This window comes from Drosophila santomea, chromosome 2L (genome assembly GCF_016746245.2).
Source record: "Drosophila santomea strain STO CAGO 1482 chromosome 2L, Prin_Dsan_1.1, whole genome shotgun sequence".
Classification (NCBI taxonomy): Eukaryota; Metazoa; Arthropoda; class Insecta; order Diptera; family Drosophilidae; genus Drosophila; species Drosophila santomea.
The window spans coordinates 12,981,119-13,007,098 of NC_053016.2; the positions used below are offsets into that span (position 1 = coordinate 12,981,119).

Genomic DNA, 25,980 nt, shown 5'->3' on the forward strand with positions numbered 1-25,980 from the left:
CATCAACCGCAAAGATATGGTGAAATTTATAAGACTAAGGTTCGGACACACCAAATACACAAAAGAACACTTATTTAACAAGCAACCTGCACCCCAATGTGGGCTCTGCAACGCCAGTATCACGATACGCCACATTTTTCTAGAGTGTCCTCTTTTTGAGGCGGAAAGAAAGAAGTTCCTACCAGCTAACCCAATTGATTCCCTATCCCCAAGTACCATGAATATCATCTCTTCCCTGAAATTCCTAAAGGCTACAAACTTATATCACTTAATGTAAAACATAGACAATACTTTTATTCTAACCAATATCTACTCATATTACTATTAATACTCAATTTAATGTAAATCCAAGTATGTAAATATAGCTTAAGGCCTAGTAGCTATAGCTTAACAATCGGTTAGAGGTAATTTGTAATTGCCCCGGAACCAGAGTATAAATAAATAAAAAATAAAATAAGAGCCATGTTAATTTTAAGTATCTTACAAGTGTCTTAAGCTCACCTGTCGCTCCATAACGCCCGACAACTGCTCCCGGTCGGCATGGCGATGGTATCCTGTAAGATTGGCACCCAGTCTCATGGTCACCTCGTATCTGGTTTTTCCACTGCGTGCCGCATTCCGGTTGCCCTTGGGGGCGGGATAACTCTGGCCAGGATGGGAGGCGGAGCGGCCAAAATTGTCAAAGTCGCAGGCCTGGTGGCATTCGATGGAGCTGGAGTTGCTGGTGCAGCCTGCAAGGATGGAAAGGATGGAAAACATTTGGTAATTGCTTCCATAAAAGGTCGAAACTGAGACATGGATGTGGATGAGTGGCTGTGGACCAACACCTGTGGCAACATCCACCCAGTGGGGCGGTAAGGAGCTGCTCTTGCATTTGCCACAAGAAGAATCCTTTAAATCTCCTTGGGGCATGAAGCTGAATAAAGGACATAACATCATGCAGCAAAAATATGAGAGGCATGTGGCAGGTATTCGTTTGGATAATTTTTCGGTTTTTCACCATCCCATCCAACTGCTTTTATTCACTTTTTTGCTATGGCCGAAACGGAATGAACTCTCTCAATCGATTAAATTGGAATTTTTTAGTTGTCATCCTTCTGGTTATTCGTCCTTCTTGAAACTAGTTGCTTGAACATTTTTGGTCAGCTCTTTGAAGTGTTTGTTCCCTGAAGTTCTTTTAAGAAACATCCTCTGAAATTTTACCTGCTGCTTGATCCAACTGATTCACATTTAAAGATTTCACTGTACTGTAGCGGCTTTGTAGAATTTTTCGGGAGTGCTAAAAGACCAGGGAACAAACAGGGAACATCTCGTAATCCGCTTGCAGGATCTAGGACCTGTTCTCCCCGTTCTCATTACCATGGCAGGCACATTGCGATTCAATTAACTGCACAACTTAAAGCTTAAACATTGTTGCCGGTGGCTGATGGCTGATGGCTGAAGGATGGTGACATTTTCGCAGTTGTTCATGTCCTGGGTTTTCCACCGCGGAAAGCGGTGTATGGCAGCCGTATGGAAATTGGCACGGAGCCCGGACAGTGACAACCTGAGGTTTTCCACCGTGTTTGCCGGCTCCCTTTCAATGCTCTCCATTGCAGTTGTTATGCATTTTTATTGTTTTCCCACGCACTTGCCGATTAAATGGGGCGAGAGAATTTCCAGCTGGGTGGGGAAAATGGGTTGGAAAAGCGGGTGCGTGAAGAAAGGGCACCGCCCGTCCCGTCGCCTTTCCTTTCAATTTGTCTGCTCCTGTGTCTGCGCCGGTACCTCAGCTGGCAATGAGTGCATTTTTAATGCTAATTATTTCCTTAATTACATTTTCACTTTAACAGCAGCGCCCTTTGTGCCGCTCTTCCATACCATTTTTCCAGCTTTTCCCCTTTTTGTGGGCTGTCCTGGCGCCTATTATCCTGCATGTTTCCCATACCCGCGGGGTGGTCTGTATGTAGATATATCGCGGAAATAACATTTATTATTGCACTTACCCTGCGTAGCCTCGTTTATTTCGGGTATTTCGCATCTGGTCCCCTTGAAGCCCTTCGGACAATGGCAAGTTATGGCGGCGTCGCCGATGTGCCTGCAATTGATGATATGTTAGTGAAAGGGTGGGGTCCACCAAGGCTAAGCATTATCAACTCATAAGTATAGTCGAACTGTTGGTACTATCTGTGATGTTGGTAGGTACTTAAAATACTGAAGCTTGACTTATGCCATGTGTTATATAATATAGTTTTCATATCAGACTACCTCTACCAAGACCTGAAGCAATTTTCCTGCATTTCAACTGATTGCCAATGCAATTCCTCCATATTCCAAGGCATAGTTGAGTACTTACTTGCAAGTGCCGCCGTTCTGGCAAACGTTGGTGTGCAGGTCCTTGCACAGAGGTCCATGACCACAGTCACTGCCGCTGAAGCCGGGAAAACAGGAGCAGCCATACGAGCTGCAAAGAAGAACGAAGAATGGAGGATGTGAGCACGTTCCCAGTACTGTTTGCAATCTGGAAGGGATGGGCAGAGATGGATATGAAGATGGAGATGGTCGAGTTGTTTGTCAGGAACTGCAAACTTGGCACCCGCCGGTCAAAGTGGACAAGTTATCACAGCGCCGGACGCAGGATTCGCATTTATCTCGACCCGAGATTGCGGCTGACTCATAAAACTTTTATTGGACCCACTTGATGGGAACGTTCTCTTTTTTTTTTTTAAGTACGTGCCTAAGCTGAATTTGTAGTTATTTGGAATTCCTACTCGTCGGTGAGGACACGACCGCGTCATCATCAGATACGGACACTTGGGTCAGGCTCTTGGCCTCGGACCATAATTTAAATATGTCAGTCGGCGGAGCCAAGGTCGGGAAATCGAGAAAAAACTGATGAAAAGATTTTCTCACGCATTGAGGCCGCTTGCTAAACCAATTTATAAGTTTCGCCAAGGCTTCTACTTAAACTTTTTTATTAAACGCATTGGATTGGATTATTCATTCCCAGAAGCGTTCAATGAAAATCGATTTGTATATGTCTGTACTCAATGAAAATACAGAAATCGCACTACCATTCAATGTCAAATCAGTTACCTTTCATTCGCATATTTTTTACACAACTGCCTTTTTTATTTAAGTCCATTTAAAGTGCAATTTTTTCTCGAAATTTACCGGCATTTTAATTCTCAGAACATAATTTACGCACACAGCATTTTTGACAATTTAATTGGTCTACCCGGTTTGAACAATTTTTTATGCCAAAACAAAATGTGTACCCATTTGCTGAAAGTAATTGGGCATCCTTGGCCATTTGTTTTGCCCCATGTCGCTCGTTTTTCAGCTGGAGAAACAATTGTTCTCCTCACCCAGTTGTTCGTAAGTCATGCGTTTTTGACACACGCCAACCCGAATTAATTCCCCATTTTGTTCTTTTACTTAAAAAAAAAGGTTGAAAGTGCAGAAGAGCGTGAGAATCTTACAGAAATGAGTAAATTCCCCTTCTTTTCCTTGGCACTTCTTCGGAAACTTCAGCCTAATGGGCTTTCGATGAAGGAACAATTCTAATTGATCTATTAGTGCCATCTGCAGTTTCCACTTTCCACTATTATCATCAAACTCGAATCATATTGGGCATATGGCCATCTTTTGTAAGGGCCAAAAAAAAAGAAAAAGCAAAAGTTTTGCGCCGCTTAGCCGGGGAATAATCAAATCTTCTCCTGGGAAAAGGACAGGACCAGAAAGTGACAAGCAAACTTTTGATGCTCATAAAAGTTGTACTTTTATGGGAAATCTTGTGTTTTTCTTCGCTAAAATAAGGAATCACTTTTGAGTTGGGCGATTGGGGAAAGTTGAATGGAGGCCGCAATTACGCAAAATATTTATTTATTTTACTCTAGACCTACTCGAGACAAAATTCCTGGTAAGTCCCAGCTCAAGTTTCTGTTGTCCAGCACATTCCGCAGCAATATTTTGACCACTATATATTTTGAAAATTAAGCAGTTTATCATTCGAACATGAATACTACTCGTAGTATAGGGAGTAGTATGTTTCGTCCTAGGAAAGCCGCCCCTTTGTTCAACATACCCACTGACCCACAGCCTTGTTACATAAGAATTCTGTGGTCCTGTATGCCAGCCATTGTAAGGCGGAAATTAATTGCCCTGTGTCCTGACATCTGCGATGCCAGGAGTCCTTGCTGCCTACTTATCGCCATGGCTCCTTGTTTCGCCTTCTGTGGCGGAAGCGTTTTTCTCGGCAAACATGAGATATTTTACACAGCATGAACTCAAAACTAAACTTCCGTATGAGTAAGTAGAACTCAGCTGAGTTTGGATGATGAAACTGTTGAAAATTCCATTCTTATGCAGCCACAGTATTATATATTATATAATTGATTCGAATTCAGAGTGTAACTTAAAATTCCTTACCTACCTTAAAGTTCACTCATCGACAGCTATTCGTAAGGATAAGCTGGTCGAAAAAAAGTGGAGGAAGGACAATTCCGCTGCCGATTCGGCACTAAACCTTCTTCATTTCAATGAAACGGGCTTTGCATTTTTTACGAATCCCCGAAAATCACCTGCAGCTGTTTTTTGACCGTGTGTTTGCAAGTTTTGGCTTACTTTTTCCCTGCTTTTTATTATTTTCTGTTTTTTTGCATAATTCTGTGTATTTTGCGACATGTGCACTTGGAAACTTTTTTTTTTTAACACAAAAAAGTATTTGGCACACCGGTCTTTATTTTATTTTTGCCTTTATTTGTGCTCGCCGCTGCCGGGCCTTTGTTTTAAATAAAAATTAAATGTGCTGCACATACGGCAAATGTGTTACGATTCCCCGAAAATGGTGGGCAAATAGATTTTTGGGCGAATCTCAGGGGAGCGGCATTGTTTTCCACAGCTCGTGGCAATCCAATTTTTGGCATTTTAAATTCATTCAGATTTCGCAGAGAGGAACAATTAAAATCGCTTGCCAAAAATCTGCAGCAACTTTATGGCACTGCACTCAAAAACTGCTGACAACGCTGCCGAAATGCTTGACTGCATTTGGAATATGACGATAGGCGAATGCGAATGTGAATCCGACTACGAATACCAATACGAATACGAATACGAATGAGAATAGCTTGAATGGCTAACCCAAAATACACATATGGCTGCCATGAATATGTCATATGAGACGCCAGCATTGTTACTTAGTTGCGAGACGCTGGCCAGGATTTTGGCACATTTTTGACAAAAAGCCAAAGTGCATTGGAAAATATGAAGAAGCGAATAGTCGTTCATACATACAAATCGCGTAATGGAGCAGCCGAAACTTGAATGTGAAACTAGTGCTAGTGACTATTCACTGGAAGATATAGGGGTTATATTACATTGCACATGGTGTAATGTATAGTATAATAAATAGATTGCAGCACAAGAGGAACATCCTTTTCAGCCAGTACAGCAAACCTAACTTCACATTTCACAAACTTCATTTGAACATTAATTATTTTATACTTTTACACATCTTTGTAAAAAGTGTAATTGAGATGTGAAGTAGCAACGACCTTAGAGACATCAGCTAGAATTCCTCAAACTTAATTGCTTTTAGAATACAATTTCAATCATTTCCGCCATTTCCACCTTCAAAATATACTGTTGCATACTTCTAGGCGCTTTTATAAAGAATTCAATGAGTGCCACTCGAGTGGCGCAGCGACTTCAGCTATGTGTGCTGCTGCTTGCCACGGAATTAATTGCTTTTAATGAGAAGAATCAATAATTAAAACATGGAGCAATCGAATCAAAGCTCAATGAATTTGTGCCCCGCATTTAATTCCACTTTAAATGACGGCCGTATTCGAAGGTGGTATTGAATGGACTGTTGGCCTGGCTGGCGTGCGATGAAAACGCAATGAAATTACAACAAATTGCTTTTTTCTTGGCGATGGCACGTGTAACCCGTAAAGGGAAGCGGTTGGAAAAGAATAAAAAAAGAAGAAAAGGCTGAAATGTTGGCAATTACTTTTTCACCCATTCGCCTAATGCAATAAAATTTAATTTGATGGTCGTATGTAGCATGTGAAAAGGTGACTGCGGCGAATAGGGATTGTAAAATGGTTTGCGGCTTCACAGTCGTAAAACACAAAGGATGTTTAATATGAAAAATATACACATATATATATATATGTGTTATTCTATTTGCATTTTAATGGTTTTGTTTTTAAGCATTCAAATTATTTGTATTTTTGCTGCGCCAACATTGACTTTGCCGAAAGGCATTTCTTTATACGTATATTATATTTCATAACTGCTCTTTATTTTCCACACCCAGGTGGTATTCCAATTAGAATTTAATTAAAATGAGAGGTAGCTGGCATTTCTTTATAAATTTTTCTTCATATTATACCTCTACGCCTGGTGGCTTTCATATATTTTGAAAACTTTCGAAAGAAGTAATAACATATCTCGTTCAAGCGAGTAGCCCAATTTGTGGTCAAGGTGCCTCAATGTCGTTGCACGACAGGAAAATTAAAAGCATCGAATTGCCACAATATTGGGAGCAAAAAGTTTTAATTGAGCGGCACATGCCGTTGATCGGTGCAGGCTGCCAATGTGCGAATTTCGGAGCCAAACAAAACTTAATTGCAATATGCAAAGCCCGGACTCCGCACGGCGACTCATCCTGACCCTTGCCCAACTGCATCCCTTTGGCCTTCCGTGAGCGGTTCCCTGGGTGCTCGACTTTGGATAAATGACAATGTTTGACATGGCAAACAATGCACGGGGCGCAAGCAGGCGAATCGGAATGACACTGACACAGTTGCCATGTGGCGAGCCCACTGGCATGTGCATCGGCCGCAAGGATGCACCTCCGCAGGACCTTCCACCCATTCGCCCACATCCCGTCGGCCTGATCTCATTTGGTGCTGACATTCTGTTTGCTCAGCACCAGCTTCGCTTTTTGTTATTTAAGCTGAAACGAGTGCAGATCCACAACGCATATTCATGGCCAGCCATGTTTATGTGCCTCCATCTCCAATCTCCAGAATTCGGGGAAGGCTTTCGGAAAATATTGCAATAGTTTTCCATTTTCCTCACTTTTTGCGGAACATTTGCATTTAAATTTCTGCACTTTGCATTCATGGTTAATATTTAAGGAACATGATTTGGGCTATGACTCGCTTTTCCCATTCTTTCCTTTCAGGATAACAAATATGAAAGCATTTAACAACAAATTGCTGCCGGGTTATTGAAAATAAGTTGAGGCAAATTTCATATTGATGGTCTATTGTTTTGGAATTTTGGATTTCCAATATCAAATAAACATTGCCCATGAAAACTACAAAGTCTTCAGCTTCAAAGTTTAAATACTTGTTGAAATTCAGTTTATAGTTTCGGCTGTGTTGAATATTAAGGAATTTCATCCGAATATCCAAAGTTTTAACAAGACTCATTGTACAATGAATATACATTTCAAATGACTAAAAATCCCTAAAGGCTTCTTCTTTTGTAGTGCAAAATGTAATTTTTTGAATTCGGAACTAAAACTCTCGATAAGATCGTGCTCCCCCAATTCCGCCACTGGAATTGAACCCAACCAGCCCGTCGATTTTGGGAGCCACCCAACTTGCCGCCTGGATGTGTCCTAATTCCGGAGCGATGTCCTTGTGGATGGTGCAGGTCCTTCGTCCGTCGTCCTTCCGCCGTCTGCCCTCTGCTTGTTTACCGATGGTCGCACGAAAAGGTTGCCAATCAGTCGGTTGGGGATTGGGTTTTACGGCCTCTTTTACATTTTGGGCCACTCAAATATACAATGTTGTGTTTAGAGCGAAATTCTGCTGGCAATATATGCGTAACGGATGGAATTTTTTCACTGCGTCTGCTCATCAACTGTGAATACATTTGGCCACTTTTCTTCACTGTTGCGAACTTAAAGGGAAAATAGATTAAATTACACTGAATCGGTTCAATAGAAGCGGGCCCATCATCTCTGGCCCATCTGACGACCCTCAAAGCGAAAAAGTTTTTCAATTAAGCGTTTGTTAATGAAAATATAGAGATGCGTCGAGAAAAACCGAAAGAAAAGTAAAGGAAAACGGACTGACAACGGACAACAAAAGTAATGACCGAGTCCAAAATGGCTTAAAAGCGAAAAAGTATTTAAAAAATATAAATTGGTTACTGCTGCTGTGCTACTCAGTTTTGCGGTGAAGTGCAACAGATTTCCACTGGCCGGCGGCAAATTGATGAACACGACCCAAATAAATGCATAAAAATGCAACCAGAAACGCATCCAGTCAGTCGAAATAAATGCAGGACGAAAATGGAATGGAAAAGGACCAAAGGGTTCGAAATGGAAACCAGCATTCTCTGGCTGCGACAGCCACTCCTTGCTGGCTTTTGGCCAATTGTTTATGGCTTATTGTTGCTGCTCTCCGGCTTTTTTGCCGGCAACTTGCAATCGCTTTTCCAAAGTTTCTGCTAGCAGTTCGCAGCTCAACAGCATTTTGAATATTTTATGCAAAGTTTATTGGCAATCAAATGGGGTTAGTGGTGGCCACCATTAATGAGCTGGGGTCACTATTGCAAGTATAACCAATAAATAACCAAAAGGGGCTGTAGCTTTCATACATTTCAGTCTCTTAATTCAAATAAAATTCTCTACTACAACAAAAGTTAAGAACAATTCATTTGAAGTCCTGCAAGTATGCGATTTGGCTTACAACATTTCATTAGCTTTGAGCTGCGCCACACTTGACACTTTTACTTCACGCGTCTGAAAGCGCTTATTAAAAATGCTAACACGTGTATATGTGTATAAAACACCCAAGGTCAAAATAATAGTCATTAGAAGTGTTATTTTTTTACATACACAACAAAATGGTAGTTCATTACAATATATTTATGGATGTGTGTGATATTTCTTTTAATGAACTCCATCTAATGCAAGTGTGCAGAAAAGAGGTCCCAAAATATATGTTTAAATACTTTTATGTCCATAAATATGTGATTATACTATATCTTTTTAAATAGAAGATAATTGTTACTATTTCCAAGTATTGAGTTCATATCTTTCATAACTATCTTTCATAACTTTCACAGAATCGAATTTCCTTTAAGCTTCAGTGGCGCCTCACTTTTCCCCAATCGCTCTATTTACGTGCCCCAAACTGTGGATACATGTTGTAGCATATGCAAAGTCAACGAGCTGCCACTCCACGAACATCACAGAGGCGGCAGAGGCAGAAAAAATTAATAAACGGGGAGGACTAAGCATATACGCATTCTGGCCGACACATAAAGATTCGGGCTCCCAGTTGCGAGTTATCCGCTTGTTTTTTATCATCTATTTGGCTTTCGCCGATGCCATGCATTTTTCGCACATTAACCTAACAAAGGAGCTGCTGAAAACGAGTGCCATAAACGGGGATGCAGTGAGAGATTGAGCCAAAAACCAGGGGGGCTAAAGATGGCTAAGGGGGGATGGCTGGATATTCCCCTTTATCCTCGTATATCCTGGCATATCCTTCGGGCTGGAGAGCTGACAACATGAGCATGACTGTTTGCTTGTTTATACGAGTGCGCAGCATCTGTGATGCTGATGCGGATGCTGATGCGGATGCCTGTGCTCCTGACACAAGTCACTTGACAGCCCCCACACACAACTCGCTTCATCGTGCACTGCGAGATTTTGGGGTGTGCTTCTTGGGTGCTTTGGGTGCTGGGATATACATCCTTATCTGAGGCACGTAGGGTGCGAGTTGGGCGCTCCCCATTTGCCTTTGGTTGGTAATTAAGTTACGGGCTGCTACGTGGCAGGCGCGAAATTATGTTTCCAGCTCCAGCTCCAGGACTCTGACTTTAATAAGGCGAAAAGATGTTGATGCAACTTAGTTCAGCTGTCACTTTTATATTAATTTTACGCGCCTTGGGGGTCTGAGCATTTCACTCACTCACTCGCACTTCGACACTGATATTAATATTCAATTAGTTGGCCGGATGCGCGGCCTTGGGCCAGCCAATTAATTATAATTATGTTAAGTAGGCGTGGGAGTTGCAGCTTTCTTTGGCAAACTTTCGCCAGAGTTTGGTGCCAAATATACAAAATATACAAAATGTACAAAATATACGGGCTCGTAAATAGCCAAGTGCCCCAGCAAATCGGGCAATTAATTTGATTTGTTTAACGTTCTCTGGGGTCATTGTGCGCCAAGCTATTTACATGTTAATTGCCTACAAATTTCACTTTATAATTGATTCTATAATTGAAAATTCCATTTTATTTGCCACTGTTGCTTTGGGTGGATATTCACCCAAATATCCGAATACTGCGTCAAGGAGCTCTTCAATTAATCAAGAAGCTGCACGACTTGTCAAGGCATTGTACCACCGCAAAACCCTCTCACGTCAAACTCAATTGCTGAGCTTATTCATAAAACCCACTACCTGGATTTAGTCGGGAAAAATGCATCAAGCTTTTCCGCTTTTCTTTTGACTTTTGGCTGACTAGCATGTGAACACACACACACATGTTGTATGTTGTATGTTGTACGTTGTGTACTTTTCTTTTCACTGACATGGGTTGCCGTCCATTGTTTCGGGCTGCCGTTCTCCGCTTTTCCGCCGGGGGAAATCCGGCCGTGTTTCTTTTTTTTCGCTTGTTTTCGGGCTCCACTTATTGAAACATTACAAATGTATGGCTCCCACTTGGTTTTAGATGGCGCAAGAGCGGCAGCCTTGAACCGATCCCGAATCCAAAGCCAAACCCACAGTCAAAGCGAAAGGAACAAAAGATTGATGTGCGAGCAGTTAACAATTTCAACGGCTACCTGTCGGTGATTTCCATTGCCATGTATATGGATTTGTCTGAACAGAAAGGCGACTGAATTTTTAAACCATCTGAATCCGGTTTTCTCTCTCTCTCTCTGCTTTTCAGCCATTTTCACTTTTCCTCGGCCGCATTTTCACTGCCCGCATGATGGAAGGTCGTTGGGAGCCGAAAAAGTTTTGCCTCCGCTCAAATATGCTACATGCTCCGGACGCAGGTGCTCCTGTCCACAGGGAAACCGGACTGAATCGCTCGCGGTGCTCACATATATAACATATATATATCAATCGCCACTCCCATTCCAAACTGTGGCGCAGAACTGACTTTTGGCTAGCTGTAAGCGGAATGCTCAACTTTAATTGCAAGCTAACCCAACGTTTGAGTCATATATTAAATCGTTATTTGTAGTCATCGAAGGTTAAATAGTTAAATAAATAAAAGGGATTTACTAAAATATTTTTGTTTGCCTATACTGCCCAAGCGAATGCATTGCAACGCTTTGAAGTAAGCAGCACATGCACAAATTACTCATCCGCCACGTTGACCATCTTCAGTAAAATTTAACAAGTATCATTACATTTCTGAACCCTTTTGTGCCATTTAACTTCTCCCAATTTTTAGGTAAGTTTTCAGCTTAATTAAGTAAATACCTGAAAATGTTTAATTTTCATATTCAAACAAACTCACCTGTAGTCCTCGCTCGCATAGCAATCTCCAAGGAATCGGCACTGCAGCGCGTTGCACTGGGAAGGCTTCACCTCGCTCTGCACCTCGTAGGTGATGTTGAACCCGTAGACATCGAGCAGACGATCCAGGGCGCGCAGATGGGTGCCGTCCAGGGTGGCCATGGTGAAGCGGATCTCCAGGTACTGGCTGTGGAACTGCAGCCACGTGACCTGGGTGACGTCGTCCTCGGTGAGCGTGAAGACGCGGTGGGCTGGTACCTTGAAGTCATCCGAGTAGTACATGTACTCGGTGAACTTCAGGCCGCTGAGCACGTACAACTGGGTGAGATACACCACGATGGACACATTCGCCTGGCCCGGCGGCGGCATATCGGTGGCATCGATTATCCACACGCATTCGATGGGCGTGGCGAATCGGTGCGGGAAATTGGGCGTCTGGATGTGGCCATGGCGCGCCTTCAGCATGCCCCCGCATCCTGGACTGGACGCCGAGTGGGACGGCGAGTGGGTGTGGGTGTGGCTGTGTCCGCCGGAGGCATGCTCTCCGCCGGCGAATGCGTTCAGCGCAAAGTGATTCTTTCCGGGCTGGAAGGGCGGCGGCGGCGGGAGCGGCACGGCGGGCAGGGAGAACTTCTGGTCTGCATCTGGGGGCATCTGGTGTGGCAGGACCGCCGGCAGCAGGAGCATCAGCAGCCATATGCTCGCTGATGGCCGGACGAGGGTCATTGACTTGGCTTTGGCAGTTGCGGCCCGCTCTCAAGGATTTCCTTTACGTTTTTTTCGTTCTTGGTATTCGTTTTTTCTTTTTTTTTTTTTTTTGTTAGCTGGCAGCTAGCTTATCATTCGGCGAGGACATGAATTGGAATCCTGGCGGCTGCCACGGCCCAGTCACTCATTGACATTTGGCCCATTTTTTGTGTTCCCGACTTCAGGCGCAGCTGCAAGTACAGAAAAAAGAGTGGGTAAAAGATAAAGTCGAATTTTTAGTTAAAACCATTTTGACAGCTGTCGTTTGCATTTGAATAACTGCCGCTGGCTTTCCACGTTGACTCTCCGCTGTCAGCGTGAAAAAAGCGATTTGGAAATCCACTAAAACGCGAAGGAGCTCGCGGAGCGCATCAATCATGGCCTTCATGGGTGTCGTCGAGCCTGGCTGGTCATAAAACAAAAACACATAGCGCCCCTCGAAATTGTTTTGCCATATTTTCTGGAAGCCCACTTTCTTTCAGACCCCCATCTAAGTATGGAAATTTTTCGTTTGCATCCAATGGGTTAATAAATGTATAAGCCAGCCACGAAGTGCAGGCTAGAAATGCAATCAAATGGAATCAAATTTAGACTCTAATTCAAATGTATGTGCATGTGGCATGTGGCATGTGGCAGGGCAATGCAAGCACAGCCGGTTGTAATTAGGATGGCCTAATCGGATAAGTAAAAACTTGGCAGGCCAAATCAAAATGCGAATTGCCACAGAGCCACAGGCAAGTTGTCAACAATTCTGGCCAAATGCCGCTGCCTGGCAATTGGATGCATAAATTATTCAGCGTTCATAGAGTGCCATCTCTCGGTTTGGTTGTGCATGTATGGGTGGCTCTGTATGCCTGTGTGTGTGTGTGGTTAATAAGATTATGCAATGGAACTTCCGGCGGGGACAGGAAATACCCGTGCAGATATATATGGATATATATATTTTGGAATTTGTGCTCGAGTTTCGTTCGCTTCCTTGGACCAAATGAGTTTGCAGCGTTGACTTTAAAGCGATGCTCCTCCTGCCAGGCTGACAAACTTTGGCATCCGCACTCACATCCGCGCCCACATCCGCATCCTGCTGCGCGGCCTTCAAGGCGATGCTGGTGTGGGTGTGTGTGGGTGTGTGTGTGTGTTAACAAGTTTAATCAAACGACAATGTCGCCAGATACGTGCATACTTTTAGGCATATGGGCACGTAGAGTGGCGCGCGGGGAAAAAGTATTTTAGCACGAGTGGAAAGCCAAGTCGAGGGTGAAAATGAGTTCTACTTTCAAATTGCTTTAGTTACGCATTTAAGGCATAATGAATAAAAACTCCGCGAACTTTTCGCCCATCTTGAACGCCTCGAGAATTCTAATTTGTGACGCCAGCTCTTTGCCGCTTGTCACCGCATTTGATTTACATATTTTTCGAAAGGTAAACGCGTGACATCTCGTTTACCCTTTCACCAAACTTTTGAACGGCATTCTATTTAGTACAAAATTTGATTTCCGAGTGCCAAAACTTTCGTATGATAAGCGAAATGGATTTTTAATGACCCTCTTACTAATGAGAATGTTCGGAAATGCCATTTTAATCAAAATGACATTAATATTGCAAGTTATATATTAAGCTAAGCACAATAACTTTCATACAAAATGCAATAGTTTTCCGTGCCCAAAAATGGATCAATGTGGGTCATTAGGAAAAAAAAATATATCTGCGAAAATCATTTATTTATTTATTTTGCTAAAGAAAATATAAAATTCGAAAACAGGTTGAAATAGCACAAACCGAAGTGCAAACAGCATTGTTTAGTGTTACATGGACAATGGGAGTTTGATTAAAAAGCGATTAAAATGCTTCGCTGTAAAAATGGAGGGGAATTTATAAATATTTGTTGCACCTCTTGCAGCGCCATAAGCAAATGGCTTCGCTCTGGGAAGCAGCTCGTTTGGGCCAAGATAAGTTCGTTGGTACTGGTATTTGCTTATGCCAATTACGCTTGGCCCAAAACGCCCCCCTTTTGGCCCACTTCCCACTGGCATGCGTGGTGGGCCCGAAAAGAACGTCTCGCGTTAACAGTGACGCCTGGCATGCCCAACACTTCTCCATAGATAAGGCCACTAGGCTGGCACTTGAACTGAACTCAACTGAACTGATACCGATAAACATAAAGCCAGTTGGCCGATTCGCTCGCAGTCGCCGTTGGCATCGCAGTCGCAGTCGCAGTCGCAGTTGGCGTGTGGAGCAAATTGCCAATTTAAATTGGCCGCGTTAAATTAGTCGAGTTATCAGCCTCCACGGCGGCAGGTGTGCGGAAGGTTTTTGCGGATCGGGCGGCAGTATTCACTAGATATCGCGTATACGCCCTGCAATCCGGGGCTCGGCACTCCAAGTGATTGTGATTCAGCCGATGAATGGAGCCCTCGTGGAGCGGAAATCGTTACGTGCGAATTGTGTAAAATGAGCTGACCCCATCGGAAATGGAGTTTTTTGGCAAGTGAAAAGCCACGATTGCTGTCCATCGGTTTGCCCCATTTGTATTTTTCTATTTCTGCGCTCATTTGACATGCCCGTTTTGCGTGCTCGACTCAAGTGGTTCGGGTTCGCTGTTTGGTTGAAAAGTGAAATGCTCAAGAATTTGTCGAGCTCTAATGGTGAATAAAAAGTGAATGCGCCAGTTTGTGAATTTCATTTCAATGCTATTTGACAAATTGACAGTCAACAAATAAATCAATCATCTTGAAGTTCTTGATATTGATATCTAATCGAAAGATATGGCTGACAACTTCGTGGAAACATTTGAGTGTTTTATATTCGCGAAAAAGTGCCTCATGCTTCGGTCGTCTATTATAAACTAAGTAGTTCAACATTTTAGCAACAATATGTTTGCGGTCAGTTCTTGGGTTTTTTAAAGTGACACACTTTTTCCAAAGTGCCTTGTAAAATGTAGCAATTATGTGAACTTTACTCTGGCCATAAAATCTTATCGCAGCACCGAAAATTCGTAGCAAACGTGCTCGAGCTATAAACCAAATCAAAACTGAAAAACTAAAAACAACTGAAAAATAACGGAGTCAGGTAATGGCTTCATTATAAAATGCAATGAAATGGCAACATTTATGCCATCAAAGAACAACAAATAAAGAAGCAGAAAAGTGTGCTGATAACTGATAGCTGCAAACGAAATGTCAATAAATTAATATAAATGAGTGACTCGTGACTGGCGGCTTGTGGCGACTCCACCGATTCATTCCGGCCTTTCTCTTGTCGTTATTGTTGATCTAGCTGTTGCCATTACTTTGGTCAATGTAATGTAGTGTATTTTGTACAATTGTTATTTGTATTTCCCAAGCAAATCATGTGGAAACAAGCAAACGGGCAGTTCTTTAGTTTCCTATTTTTTGTTCGGCGTTATCGACAAATCGTATAAGGAAATACAACACAATTATTGGCTGATAAAACGTTGCTATATGCAAGGGGTATGTGATTTTTAGAGGCACTGGTCCGCACTTTGTTAGTACTCCAAGTTTGGGGCTGTGATAATTGCAAAGCCCCCAAGCCAAGTATCATTGCCGTTGCCCTAGAGCTTTTGGCCAAACAATGAAATCCCCCCGCATAAATAGAAAACAATTAGGCATTTGGCGGCGATAAGGCCAAGATGATAAAAGCCAGCAAGCATACTGTGACTCATCGCGATTCTGTTGGCCGTGAAACAAAAAGCCGAGAAACCAAGAAATTGGTAGCAATTCGCTATGAGCGGTAATTAAAGCAGCCAGTTGACGATGCGCATAATTTTTGAACTTTGAAACTTTTGTTCCACAAACAAATTTATCAGATGCAAAGCAAATGCTGCTTCCCAGTTCTCTGGCACACTTGATAAACCGATGTGGTCGTGGTCGTGGTCAACTCGCATTCTCTGAGCTCCTTTGTTTTTGATGGCTAACAGAAAAGCTGATGGCTTACACAATATCTGCAGCCATGGCTCGTTGTCTTTTCACTGCGCACTTCTAGTTTTTGGCAATAGCATCCTAGATACTGGATTTACTGCTTCCTTTAACTCACTGAAAATAAAATCGGATTTTATGAGCTAGCTGATGAAATCATCGCATTGATTTGCTCAAGAAAACAATACCTATTGCCTAATGCATGTATATAATCAAATGTAAAATCAAATTAAGCTTCCCGACATATCAACGCACTTCGTTAAAGTTTCCTTAATCATTCCAATGCGATAAGATAGTTTGTGCAATACATAGATATAGAACATTGACTTAATGCCCGAATGCCCGAACTAATCAATTTAAAGCCAATAAGTGTTATACTGACGAAGTAAACCGATTCGTAGACCAATCACAATCGAAGCATACGAGTACATAATCCGTCACAATTGCAACCGAACACAACAAATTTATAGCCGCAATTAAATCCTTGGCCATAAATCAGGGAATATGGCCGGGGTAATCAAAGTGTTTAACCCACACGCAGCAAACGAATCGAGATAAATTAGAGCGGGCAAACAAATACGAATCAAAGATATTATATAGACGGATACAGATATAGATACAGATATCTGGTATCTGGTATCCAGTGCAACATGGCCTGCTTTCCCCGACTTTTCCATCATCGCAGCAAAAACAAATTCACGCCCGCCGAAGATGAGAACACCGATACGATACTCAACACACAAGATAGTGCCGTGGTGAGTTCCGCTTTAGTACTTAGTATTTAGTATTTAGTATTTAGTATTGCACTTGTCTGATAAGTCGACTGATAAGTTCATCAAGTGCTTAATTGAGTTAATCGGGGCGGCGAGAGAAAACCATAAATAATGCCAAGCGAAACAGTGACTAAAATGGGGATATTTCGACGACGGAGATACCCAGTGCAAATATACTGGGTTAATAAATAAATATTAATAAACTAACATTAAAATTAGTAACTGCAACACATCACTCGTTACTGCTTCTGTTCACTATATAGTAATCCATTATAAATCAATTATTTGCAACCCCTAGTAACTCACTTTTATACCTTTATTGTATATAATAGCCACATGAACGCATTGAAATCAGATTAAGCCCAGATATCACTTCCATTTCTGGGCGATTGCAATATCATTATCAGATGATTTCATGTGTAGTTTTATGATCGGAAATGACCTTGTGCTCCCTGAATAAACAGGGTATTGAATCACGCTGAAATGTGTTTGCAGCGAAACCTAGTTTGTCTTATCACGAATTTTGTGTCCATGACGTTCACTTTTTAACTGGCTTATCTTGAAAGCAGCAAAAAATACAGTAACCTGAGGGAAAAACACGAGTGCCGATGGCTGATTTCCCATTAACTCTTGCATGGGAAAAAAATATGTAGTTTCCAAGCTCATTGAGAATTTTAACACTTCAAAGAACTTTTTTCTAATTCACTTTTTTCTAATTTGCAAAAACAATATACATACACAAGCCAAACAACTTTTAATGAATGAATGATTTAGAATATTACTCACAACTTGGTCACATGCTGCCACTACCGAAGTAAATACATCCAACTGAAAGGCACTCGACTATCTGCAATCTTGGCTTTTCATCAATAGCAAACACTCTGCGACGAGTTGGCATTAGGTATGCAAAAATATGATAAGCATGCATATAAATAGAGGTGGTGGGGAAAACTGGCAACTGGGAGCTGGGAACTGGAATCGCAAGGATGGAGCTTATGCATAAATCCACAAACCCGAGCATCTTGCAGCCGGAGCTCCAAATGACGTATAAATATGCAGGATCCGTCGGATGTGTAGCTATCTATAGGAACATCTGTATATCTATCTGTATCTGTCGTACTTTTGTCAGAGGAGCAGAACTGACATGGTTCTAGGCTGAAATGAACGTGATTGCACGCACAACTTACACGTCACAGTAATTCTAAATAACTGCGAAATGTTTTCGGTGGAGGCGGCGGGAGTCAAGTTTGAGTTTGAGGGGCGGGGCCAAATGCCCCACGGTGAGGAATGCGTGAAATGACGCAGAATGTGGAGCCAGGGAGAATCCTTTCAAGCCAGCAAAGAAAAAAAAAAGAAAGAAAAAAAGAGAGAAAAACTTCCCCATCGAGTGCAGAGCCACGTTATCGGTGACTTTATCGGCTGAAAAGCTGAATTCGGGGCTTCCGTGGGAAAACGGAAAACCTGTCAAAACGCCGTCGTTTAGGTCGATTAGCATATCAAAGCAGATCCAAGCAGGCGACTCGCAAATTGACACCAGTTTATGTATGCCCACACTAGGCACCCCGAAAACAGGCTTGAATATTTCATTAGACTCGTGCCAATTAACGATAAGATGGGAACGCTTTTCAGCTGAGCAAAGTTGGCATACATTTCTAATACACCCTTGCCAAAAAAGTGACCATAATCAATTTAACAAAGATTATATCTTTACAAACCAATACTTTATTTAAGCCACTCTTTAATATGATCCTCCGATCGGAAAGTTGTTAACAAGAATAGAGATACATAACTAATCATTTTGAATACACAAATCTATTTCCTATGCAATAATAAATAAAATCAAAAAGACTTTTTTTATGTTAGAACATTCTTTCTGACTGACTATAATGGCAATACCTTTTGAAAGGGTATACTAGAAATGCAGAGACTATCCCAATGTGGGCATAACAAGTGCTTGCAACTCCACCTTCCGATGAGCACTGCACTTTCCTCTCCACTACTTTTGAGGCGCTTTGCATTAAGAATGCTAAAAAGCTGTAATAAATTCTAGATAGTATTTCCAGATTGCAAATGCTCACAAGCAGCAATAAATCCAACTAAATTATGACTTATGTCAGGCACCAGTCATAGCTGTCTGATCTATTTTTAAAACATTTTTGCGCAACAAAACCGAAAAGCAAACATAAAATTACTTTTACGACATACACCCACCAACGGTGTCAAAACTTTTACATTTTTGAAGAGCCCGCATGTCTGAAATCGAAATGGAATAATAAGTTTGTAAATAAGAAATGGAAGCTGGTGAGATTTGTTTGAAGCCCAGTTCATCGGCATTGTAAGCCGATCAATCTGGAACGATACACGGCGAATCCCTAAATGACGTGTTGAAAGCTCGGAATGTCGGAAGGTCGGAAGGTCGAAAGGTTAAAAGGGGAACACAATGGGAAACTTTAATGCGCATTGAGTGTAAAATGCCCCTTATGCAAAGCGGAAAATCACAATGGAAATTGGCTATTATCGGCCTATTGGGGGCTTAAACTGACAGCCGATAGCCAAAAGTGGGCACTTGCAAGGTACAAAATTATGTTCAGCATCAGATTGCTTTTACGAAAACAGATATATGATAGGAAAATAAAAAGTCCCTCACATGACAATCACAATTGGCAATACATTTGGTCAGTGGGGTATTTAAGTAAATGAAGAACGTAGTTTAAGTTTAAGTGCTCAACACATATAATTCATTTATGTGGAGAACAAGCTCTTTTAACAAAAAGTGCTGCTTATACAACTTTTCTACTAATATTGTTCATTTTAAAGTGTGCTAAAGTGCACAGCTAAACTTCTTTTCAACCGTAAGCTAATTTAATTTGTATTTGCGTTGATTTAAGTAAACATGACAGCCAGTTGCAATTAAATTCAAAAGCATTTGTCATCGAAATATACCATGATTACGAATATGGCATGAAAAGTAAATATTAGTGATAAGTGGTGATGATGTTTGATAATGTTTGCATGCATTTAATGTTTGTGCATAAATTTCATTCAAATAACTTCGTATTATACTTAAATATGCTTTCTTTTTGCTTTTTTTGTAGCAAATTGGCAGGTACATCCGTCGCGAGGAGAAGCCACTGTACTCGCCCATCGTCACTCCAAGTGCCAGTGAGGTGAGTATCCCAGTAGCCAGAAACTAGAAACCAGAGCCCAGAAACCTCGCACCTGCACTTTATGTACCTGCTCCACCTGTTTATTGGGACTCGACTAATATTTGCACACATGCTTGTATGTTTCTTATACTTTCAAACGATTCGCTGGTGTACACAATAATATCGGCACAAAACACTTGTAAATACACCGCCCCCCACACACACACACACACCACCCACCCAACCACTTGGAAACACCTCCACCGAACTTTTGCACCGCTGCTGTGTTTGTCTTGTTTGGCTGTGTTGGTTCGGATCCTTCGCTGCCTTGTGGTCCTTCAGGCCAAACTTCAGCGCCTCAGACAGCAGCCGCCCGGCTCACCGCCCGCCCCCGCCTCCACCTCCACCTCCACCTCCGCATCCGCCAGGTGGACCCTGCAGTCGGTTGCCGAAAATGGCAGCGCAAACAATGGCGTCCACGAGCGCAAGTTCCGCACCAACAAGGACAAACTGCAGACGCAGGATGCAATTAATGTCACACGCTCAAGTTCGAAATTAAAGCCAGTCAAAGAGCGTCGGCCCACCGCCCTGCCCACCGAGGTGCCCACCATCGAGATCCAGGATGTGCAGGATGCACTGGATGCAACGGATGGCCAGGACTCACTGGAGGAGGGGGTGGTGGCGCTGCAGCCGGGTGCTAATGCACATGTCGATGTCGTCGATGGCGGCAAGTCAAAACTCAAAGTGAATGTGAATGGCATAATTGATGAGGGCGTCGCCCACGACGACGATGAGGAAGACGACGATGATGTCGCCACACCCTCGAGCACCTGCACAGCCACGACACCTGTGACCGGAGGTCCTGTAAAGTTTTTCATTGGTCACACGCAGGAACTAAGCGCCCAGCAAACGGATGACACCTTGTCCTGGCAGAGCAGCGATGCCAACAACAACAGCAGCAGCAGCAGCAGCGCCGCCAAGCTGACAAATGGCGTCCTGCCACAGGAGCAACGGGCACAGGAACAGGACAGGAAACAGGACTCCTCCAGAGGTAACCTGCAACCACCGCGCGCCAAGAGCTCCAGCAACCTGTCACTCAATTATCTGGCCAAGAGCCAGACGGACAGCCAGCGCCGCCGACGTGTGTCCACGATGCCCGATATTAACATACCGCCGGCACCGCCATTGCCTCCGGAGCTCCTCGTCCCCGGAACGCCGCTCCATCTGCGCAAGAAACGGAGCGTGGAGCGACCGCAGCCGGAGCAGCAGCAGCAGCAGCAGCAGGAGCAGGAGCAGGGGAACCAGCAGAGCCAGCAGGATGCTTCGAATAGTCAAGTAAGTAATGAGGTGGCTTGCCAAATGACATCACCGGCAAACTGGCCAGAACTCTGCGGCTTTTGCCGGCATAGGAGTGCTTGCTAGATGGGTTGATTGGTGGGGGTAGTAGGTAGTGCCACTTCCAACCCACTTGCTCCTTGGTAGATGCATCATTTTGCAATGATATTGGCTTGCAATGAAATGGTTTGGCTGAATGCCAACACTAATTAATCACAATTACTATTAAATAGCCACAGCTATTAAATAATTGCCACAATTATTTGCTCATAAATGTTAGAATGCTGCAGTGGCAAGTTAAAGTGCTTACCATTTACATACATTTTTTATTTATTAAAAGTAAAAACTGGTTAGTATGCAAACTGAAAACAAGTAACTGCCTTTGGCATCGAATACAACCCAAACAGCCAGAAACTTCCATTCACTCGCAACCCGTGAGTGTGTCTAACTGTCGGAAAGCTACACTCCATTTGCTATTTGATGCAACTTTCGTGTGTGGGGGTCATACCCACACACCCACACACCAACACACACAGCTCCCCTGACCTTTTATTGCCCCGGGACTCAAATGGGGAGACCGAAACACGGAACAGCTGTCTGCAATTGAGCCGTGCGCCCAGCACACTTGTGAAAACAAGCTAAACGTTAATTGTTCACCAACAGACACGAACCGAAACTTTTTCGCCACCGAAAGAGCCATTCCCTCAGCTACCAGGAGGTAGCTGCTCCATGGGCAGCCTGTGGCTAATAGGTGCTTGGATCGCTCCATTCCCAAGGAGTTTGTTGCCTAACGTTTATGTGCCGCTACCTTTGTTTCTAGCTTTCCCAATATTTTGGCTCGTGAAACTTAAAGACAATTTCCAAGACCTTTTATTAAAGAAAGTACCATTTCGTAGGCTAACTAACCTCCCATTAAAAGGAAACACAATCGTTGCTCTTATCATTTGCACTATCTAATTCCTTTTTTTTTCGGTAATTTCACACACAAATACGAAAAGGATCAAATAGCAGGAGCAGAGGAGGGCGGCGAGAGTCAGAAGTCCAGCGATTCCTCGACACCGAAAACCCATCGCGTGGAAGGTGGCCTCATCTATGTGCGTCCCAATTTTCCCACACAGGGCGACATTGAAATCGAATCTATTGCAAAGGACGAAGGGTGAGTAACCAGTGTTCTATACCAAATTAAGGAGAAACCAACCATTCGCTGAGAATTACCCAATGTATCCGTGCCACAGCACACGCAATCTCATACGAACGGCCATTGAGCGCAATGATTTCCTCAATAATCTAATGGACAAGGAGCGCAAGGAGATGGTTATCAATGCCATGGCCCCGGCCAGCTACAGGAAGCACAGCCTCATCATCCGCGAGCACGAGGAGGGCTCCGAGATCTATGTCTCCGCCGAGGGCCAGTACGACGTCATCCGTGGTGGCCAACTGGTGGCCAGCTTTGGACCGGCCACCGTCTTCGGTGAACTGGCCATTCTCTACAATGCTCCGCGCCAGGCGTCCATAGAGGGTAAGTTTCCAACTTTGGCATAACTCCACACAAAAAAGGGGTCGATATATAAATCAGAGGGTCCTTTTTCGCAGCTGCCACCGATGCACGGGTTTGGAAAATCGCACGCGAAACCTTCAGGGCCATCATGCAAATCTCTGGGTCCAGGGAACGCGAGGAGAACCTCCAGTTCCTGCGCTCCGCTCCCTTTCTGCAGGAGTTCGACCAGAGTTTGCTGCTCAAAGTCGTGGATCTTCTGCAGCGGGTAATCCATTATGATGGCTATCGCTGCACTGCCCCCCAAAAACTCAGTTGCTCCCATTGTATTGCAGAAATTCTACGAGACCGACAGCTGCATTGTCCGCGAAGGAGAGCTGGGCAACGAGTTCTACATCATCCGGTGCGGCACGGTGACCATCAAGAAGCGGGACGACCAGCAGCAGGAGCAGATTGTGGCCAATCGAAAGCGAGGCGACTACTTCGGGGAGCAGGCGCTGCTCAATGCGGATGTGCGGCAGGCCAGTGTCTATGCGGATGCCCCGGGCACCGAGGTGCTCATGCTGGACAGAGAGTGAGTTCTGGACATAATTTGGGGGCTTCTATAACAACCGCACACATGCAAATTGTACATCATTATTGATGTGTCATTGATTTACTTCTTCCATTGACTGACAGAGTAATACTTCTCGCTATCCCTCCTCGTACTATAGATATACTTGTTCCATCCATTTCCAGAGCCTTCATTAGCTATCTGGGAACCATAAAGCAGCTGCGCGAGAAGCCCAGCAGTCAGCGCAGCGATACGAGTGGTCGCTCCAGCAACAAGTCCCTGGAGTTCGACAACGAGTACTCCCAGGTGGCCATCTCGGAGCTGAAGAAGATAGCCACGCTGGGATGCGGCGCCTTTGGGCGAGTGGATCTGGTGGCCTACAACCAACAGGCGCTGGCCCTGAAGATCATCAAGAAGATCGAGGTGGTCAAGCAGGATCAAATCGAGCACGTTTACAATGAGAAGAACGTTATGATCAAGTGCCGTCAATCGCCCTTCATAGTACAGTGCGTCGTAACTCAAGCGCTTAACTTCGCCGAGTTAAAATACAGCAATTCATTTTCATTTCAGACTGTATCGCACGTACCGCAATGACAAGTACGTCTACTTCCTAATGGAGGCGTGCATGGGCGGTGATGTATGGACGGTGATGTCAAAGCGCCAGTACTTCGATGAGAAGACGGCTAAATTTATAGCGGGCTGTGTCGTGGAGGCCTTCGACTACTTGCACTCCCACCACTTCATCTACAGGGACTTGAAGCCCGAGAACCTGATGCTGGGCACGGATGGCTATTGCAAACTGGTATTTATATGTTACAAAACTGCATATATACTTCAAGTCTAAATAATAACACTCTGAAAGATGTATAAAAATATGCATCACATAGTAACCTTTAAGGGGATGTATATACTTTTGGCATTTACCATTTTTTGCATACTTTAAAATCTGTTTTAAAACCCATTTTACAACCTTTAAAGATCTGACAGACAACTATTTCTTTTCTTCCAGGTCGATTTCGGGTTTGCCAAGTTTGTGCGGCACAATGAGAAGACCAACACATTTGCGGGCACACCGGAGTACGTGGCCCCGGAGATAATCCTGGATCGTGGACACGATCGAGCCGTCGACTATTGGGCACTGGGCATTCTCGTATATGAACTACTGGTGGGCAAAACCCCCTTCAGGGGCGTCAACCAGATCAAGATCTACCAGCAAATCCTCAGTGGCATCGATGTCATCCACATGCCGTCGCGCATACCCAAGTCCGCTCAGCACCTGGTGCGGCATCTCTGCAAGCAACTGCCGGCGGAGAGGCTGGGTTATCAGCGCAAGGGAATCGCGGATATCAAACGGCATAGTTGGTTCGAAAGTCTCGACTGGCAGAGGCTGAAACAGAAGCAATTGCCGTCCCCCATCAAGAGACCTTTGAAGAGTTGGACCGACTTGCAGTACTTTGGTCCTTCGGGTGTTGAGAACGACTACGAGCCACCGGAGGAACTGAGCGGTTGGGATAAAGACTTCTAGAGCTTTGGAAGAAGTACACTTTGTATTGTTTCGGATATTAGTTAGTAGGATAAGAAGAACTGTACCCACGCAGCAGCCATTACAACCTCGTTTTAATTACTAAGTCTGTAACCAATTGTTAGCTATTCTGTACTTAGTTTGTTAGTTAAGATACTTTTTAAGTAGACCTTAAACATGAACAATTATATCGCCCATTTATATAAGAACAGTATACTATCAAATGTCTTCATTTTAGTATCTCTCTGAAAATGTTCGCTTTGAAAGCCAAATTGAATGCTCGGGCCGCTCTGCTCTCTTTTTGTATTTGAAGTATCAATTAGAACCACAAACTAGTTTTCTTTTCCCTTAACCAAAGCAAGCAAACTCAATTTAACTGCCTTTACTCAACTTCTGGCTTGCCAAATGCAATTCCCAGGAAGTTAGAAAATATAGGGCCACTTTGTCTTTAACAGGTGAAAACTAGAGGACAAACTGTGGGTTCCTCAGCTGGGCAACATAACTTATTACGACATACCTGCGTTTATCATCGCCATCAATTTCAATGTGGTTGCTTTCTGTTGTCCTGAATACATCATCATTTGTGTGGGGTTTCCATCACGCCAAATGGTCTTATTGTTTTCCTTGTGACCTATTAGAGTCTTTAGGTATAGTCAGGGATCCTTTAGAAGGATTGCTTATGAAACAAAGCAATATGCATTGAAATCAAATACATTTTTGTACGGAAGCCATGTAAGTTCAAAAATACTATAGCTTATATTCACGACATGATTGCAAAAGCTAATTCATGCGCTATTAGGAAAGCACTCCCTTTAATCTTTAATCAAAACCAGAAACTCCTTAGAAGAAAATCAATTGAAATCCGGACGGGGATACCAACCAAATTCAATTTGGTATGGAAAGTGGAAATAATCTAAGAAGCAATCGTGCATGGCGACCAACATGGTTAATCAATAATTTAGTATGCTGCGAAATGGTCAAAGGATAAAAAGT

The 25,980-nt window shown here is 43.3% G+C and overlaps 2 protein-coding genes across 4 annotated transcripts in view; one reads left to right on the forward strand and one right to left on the reverse strand.

Annotated features, from left to right (window-relative positions):
• Nucleotides 1-25,980, reverse strand: part of LOC120443916 — a 105,990-nt gene that overhangs the window by 63,127 nt on the left and 16,883 nt on the right. For both annotated transcript variants that reach the window (XM_039623356.2, XM_039623355.2), the window contains 4 exons: nt 11,486-12,422; nt 2,336-2,443; nt 1,986-2,077; nt 502-731 (listed from right to left, as the gene is read on the reverse strand). In XM_039623356.2, the coding sequence (XP_039479290.1) occupies nt 502-731; nt 1,986-2,077; nt 2,336-2,443; nt 11,486-12,210 (1,155 nt within the window). In that variant the 5' untranslated portion in view covers nt 12,211-12,422. The remainder of the gene's footprint in view (nt 1-501; nt 732-1,985; nt 2,078-2,335; nt 2,444-11,485; nt 12,423-25,980) is intronic.
• Nucleotides 14,497-25,211, forward strand: LOC120443917 (cGMP-dependent protein kinase 1). 2 transcript variants are annotated; one of them, XM_039623357.2, is made up of 11 exons: nt 14,497-14,712; nt 16,705-16,918; nt 20,032-20,103; nt 20,425-21,417; nt 22,416-22,573; nt 22,653-22,936; nt 23,011-23,180; nt 23,248-23,486; nt 23,651-23,971; nt 24,036-24,267; nt 24,475-25,211. In XM_039623357.2, exons 2-11 carry the CDS (start codon nt 16,814-16,816, stop codon nt 24,988-24,990), a joined length of 3,090 nt encoding a protein of 1,029 aa, XP_039479291.1. In that variant the 5' UTR covers nt 14,497-14,712; nt 16,705-16,813; the 3' UTR covers nt 24,991-25,211. The 2 variants fall into 2 exon arrangements, with proteins under 2 accessions (XP_039479291.1, XP_039479292.1); XM_039623358.2 differs by lacking the exon at nt 14,497-14,712 and having other exon boundaries at nt 14,918-16,918; nt 20,974-21,417.

Excerpts from the sequence above, each read along its gene's own strand:
- LOC120443917 (XM_039623357.2), top strand. The coding sequence starts at position 16,814 with ATGGCCTGCTTTCCCCGACTTTTCCATCATCGCAGCAAAAACAAATTC. Across the intron at positions 20,104-20,424 it reads TCACTCCAAGTGCCAGTGAG|GCCAAACTTCAGCGCCTCAG; the intron begins GTGAGTATCCCA and ends GTGGTCCTTCAG. Across the intron at positions 24,268-24,474 it reads CGGATGGCTATTGCAAACTG|GTCGATTTCGGGTTTGCCAA; the intron begins GTATTTATATGT and ends CTTTTCTTCCAG.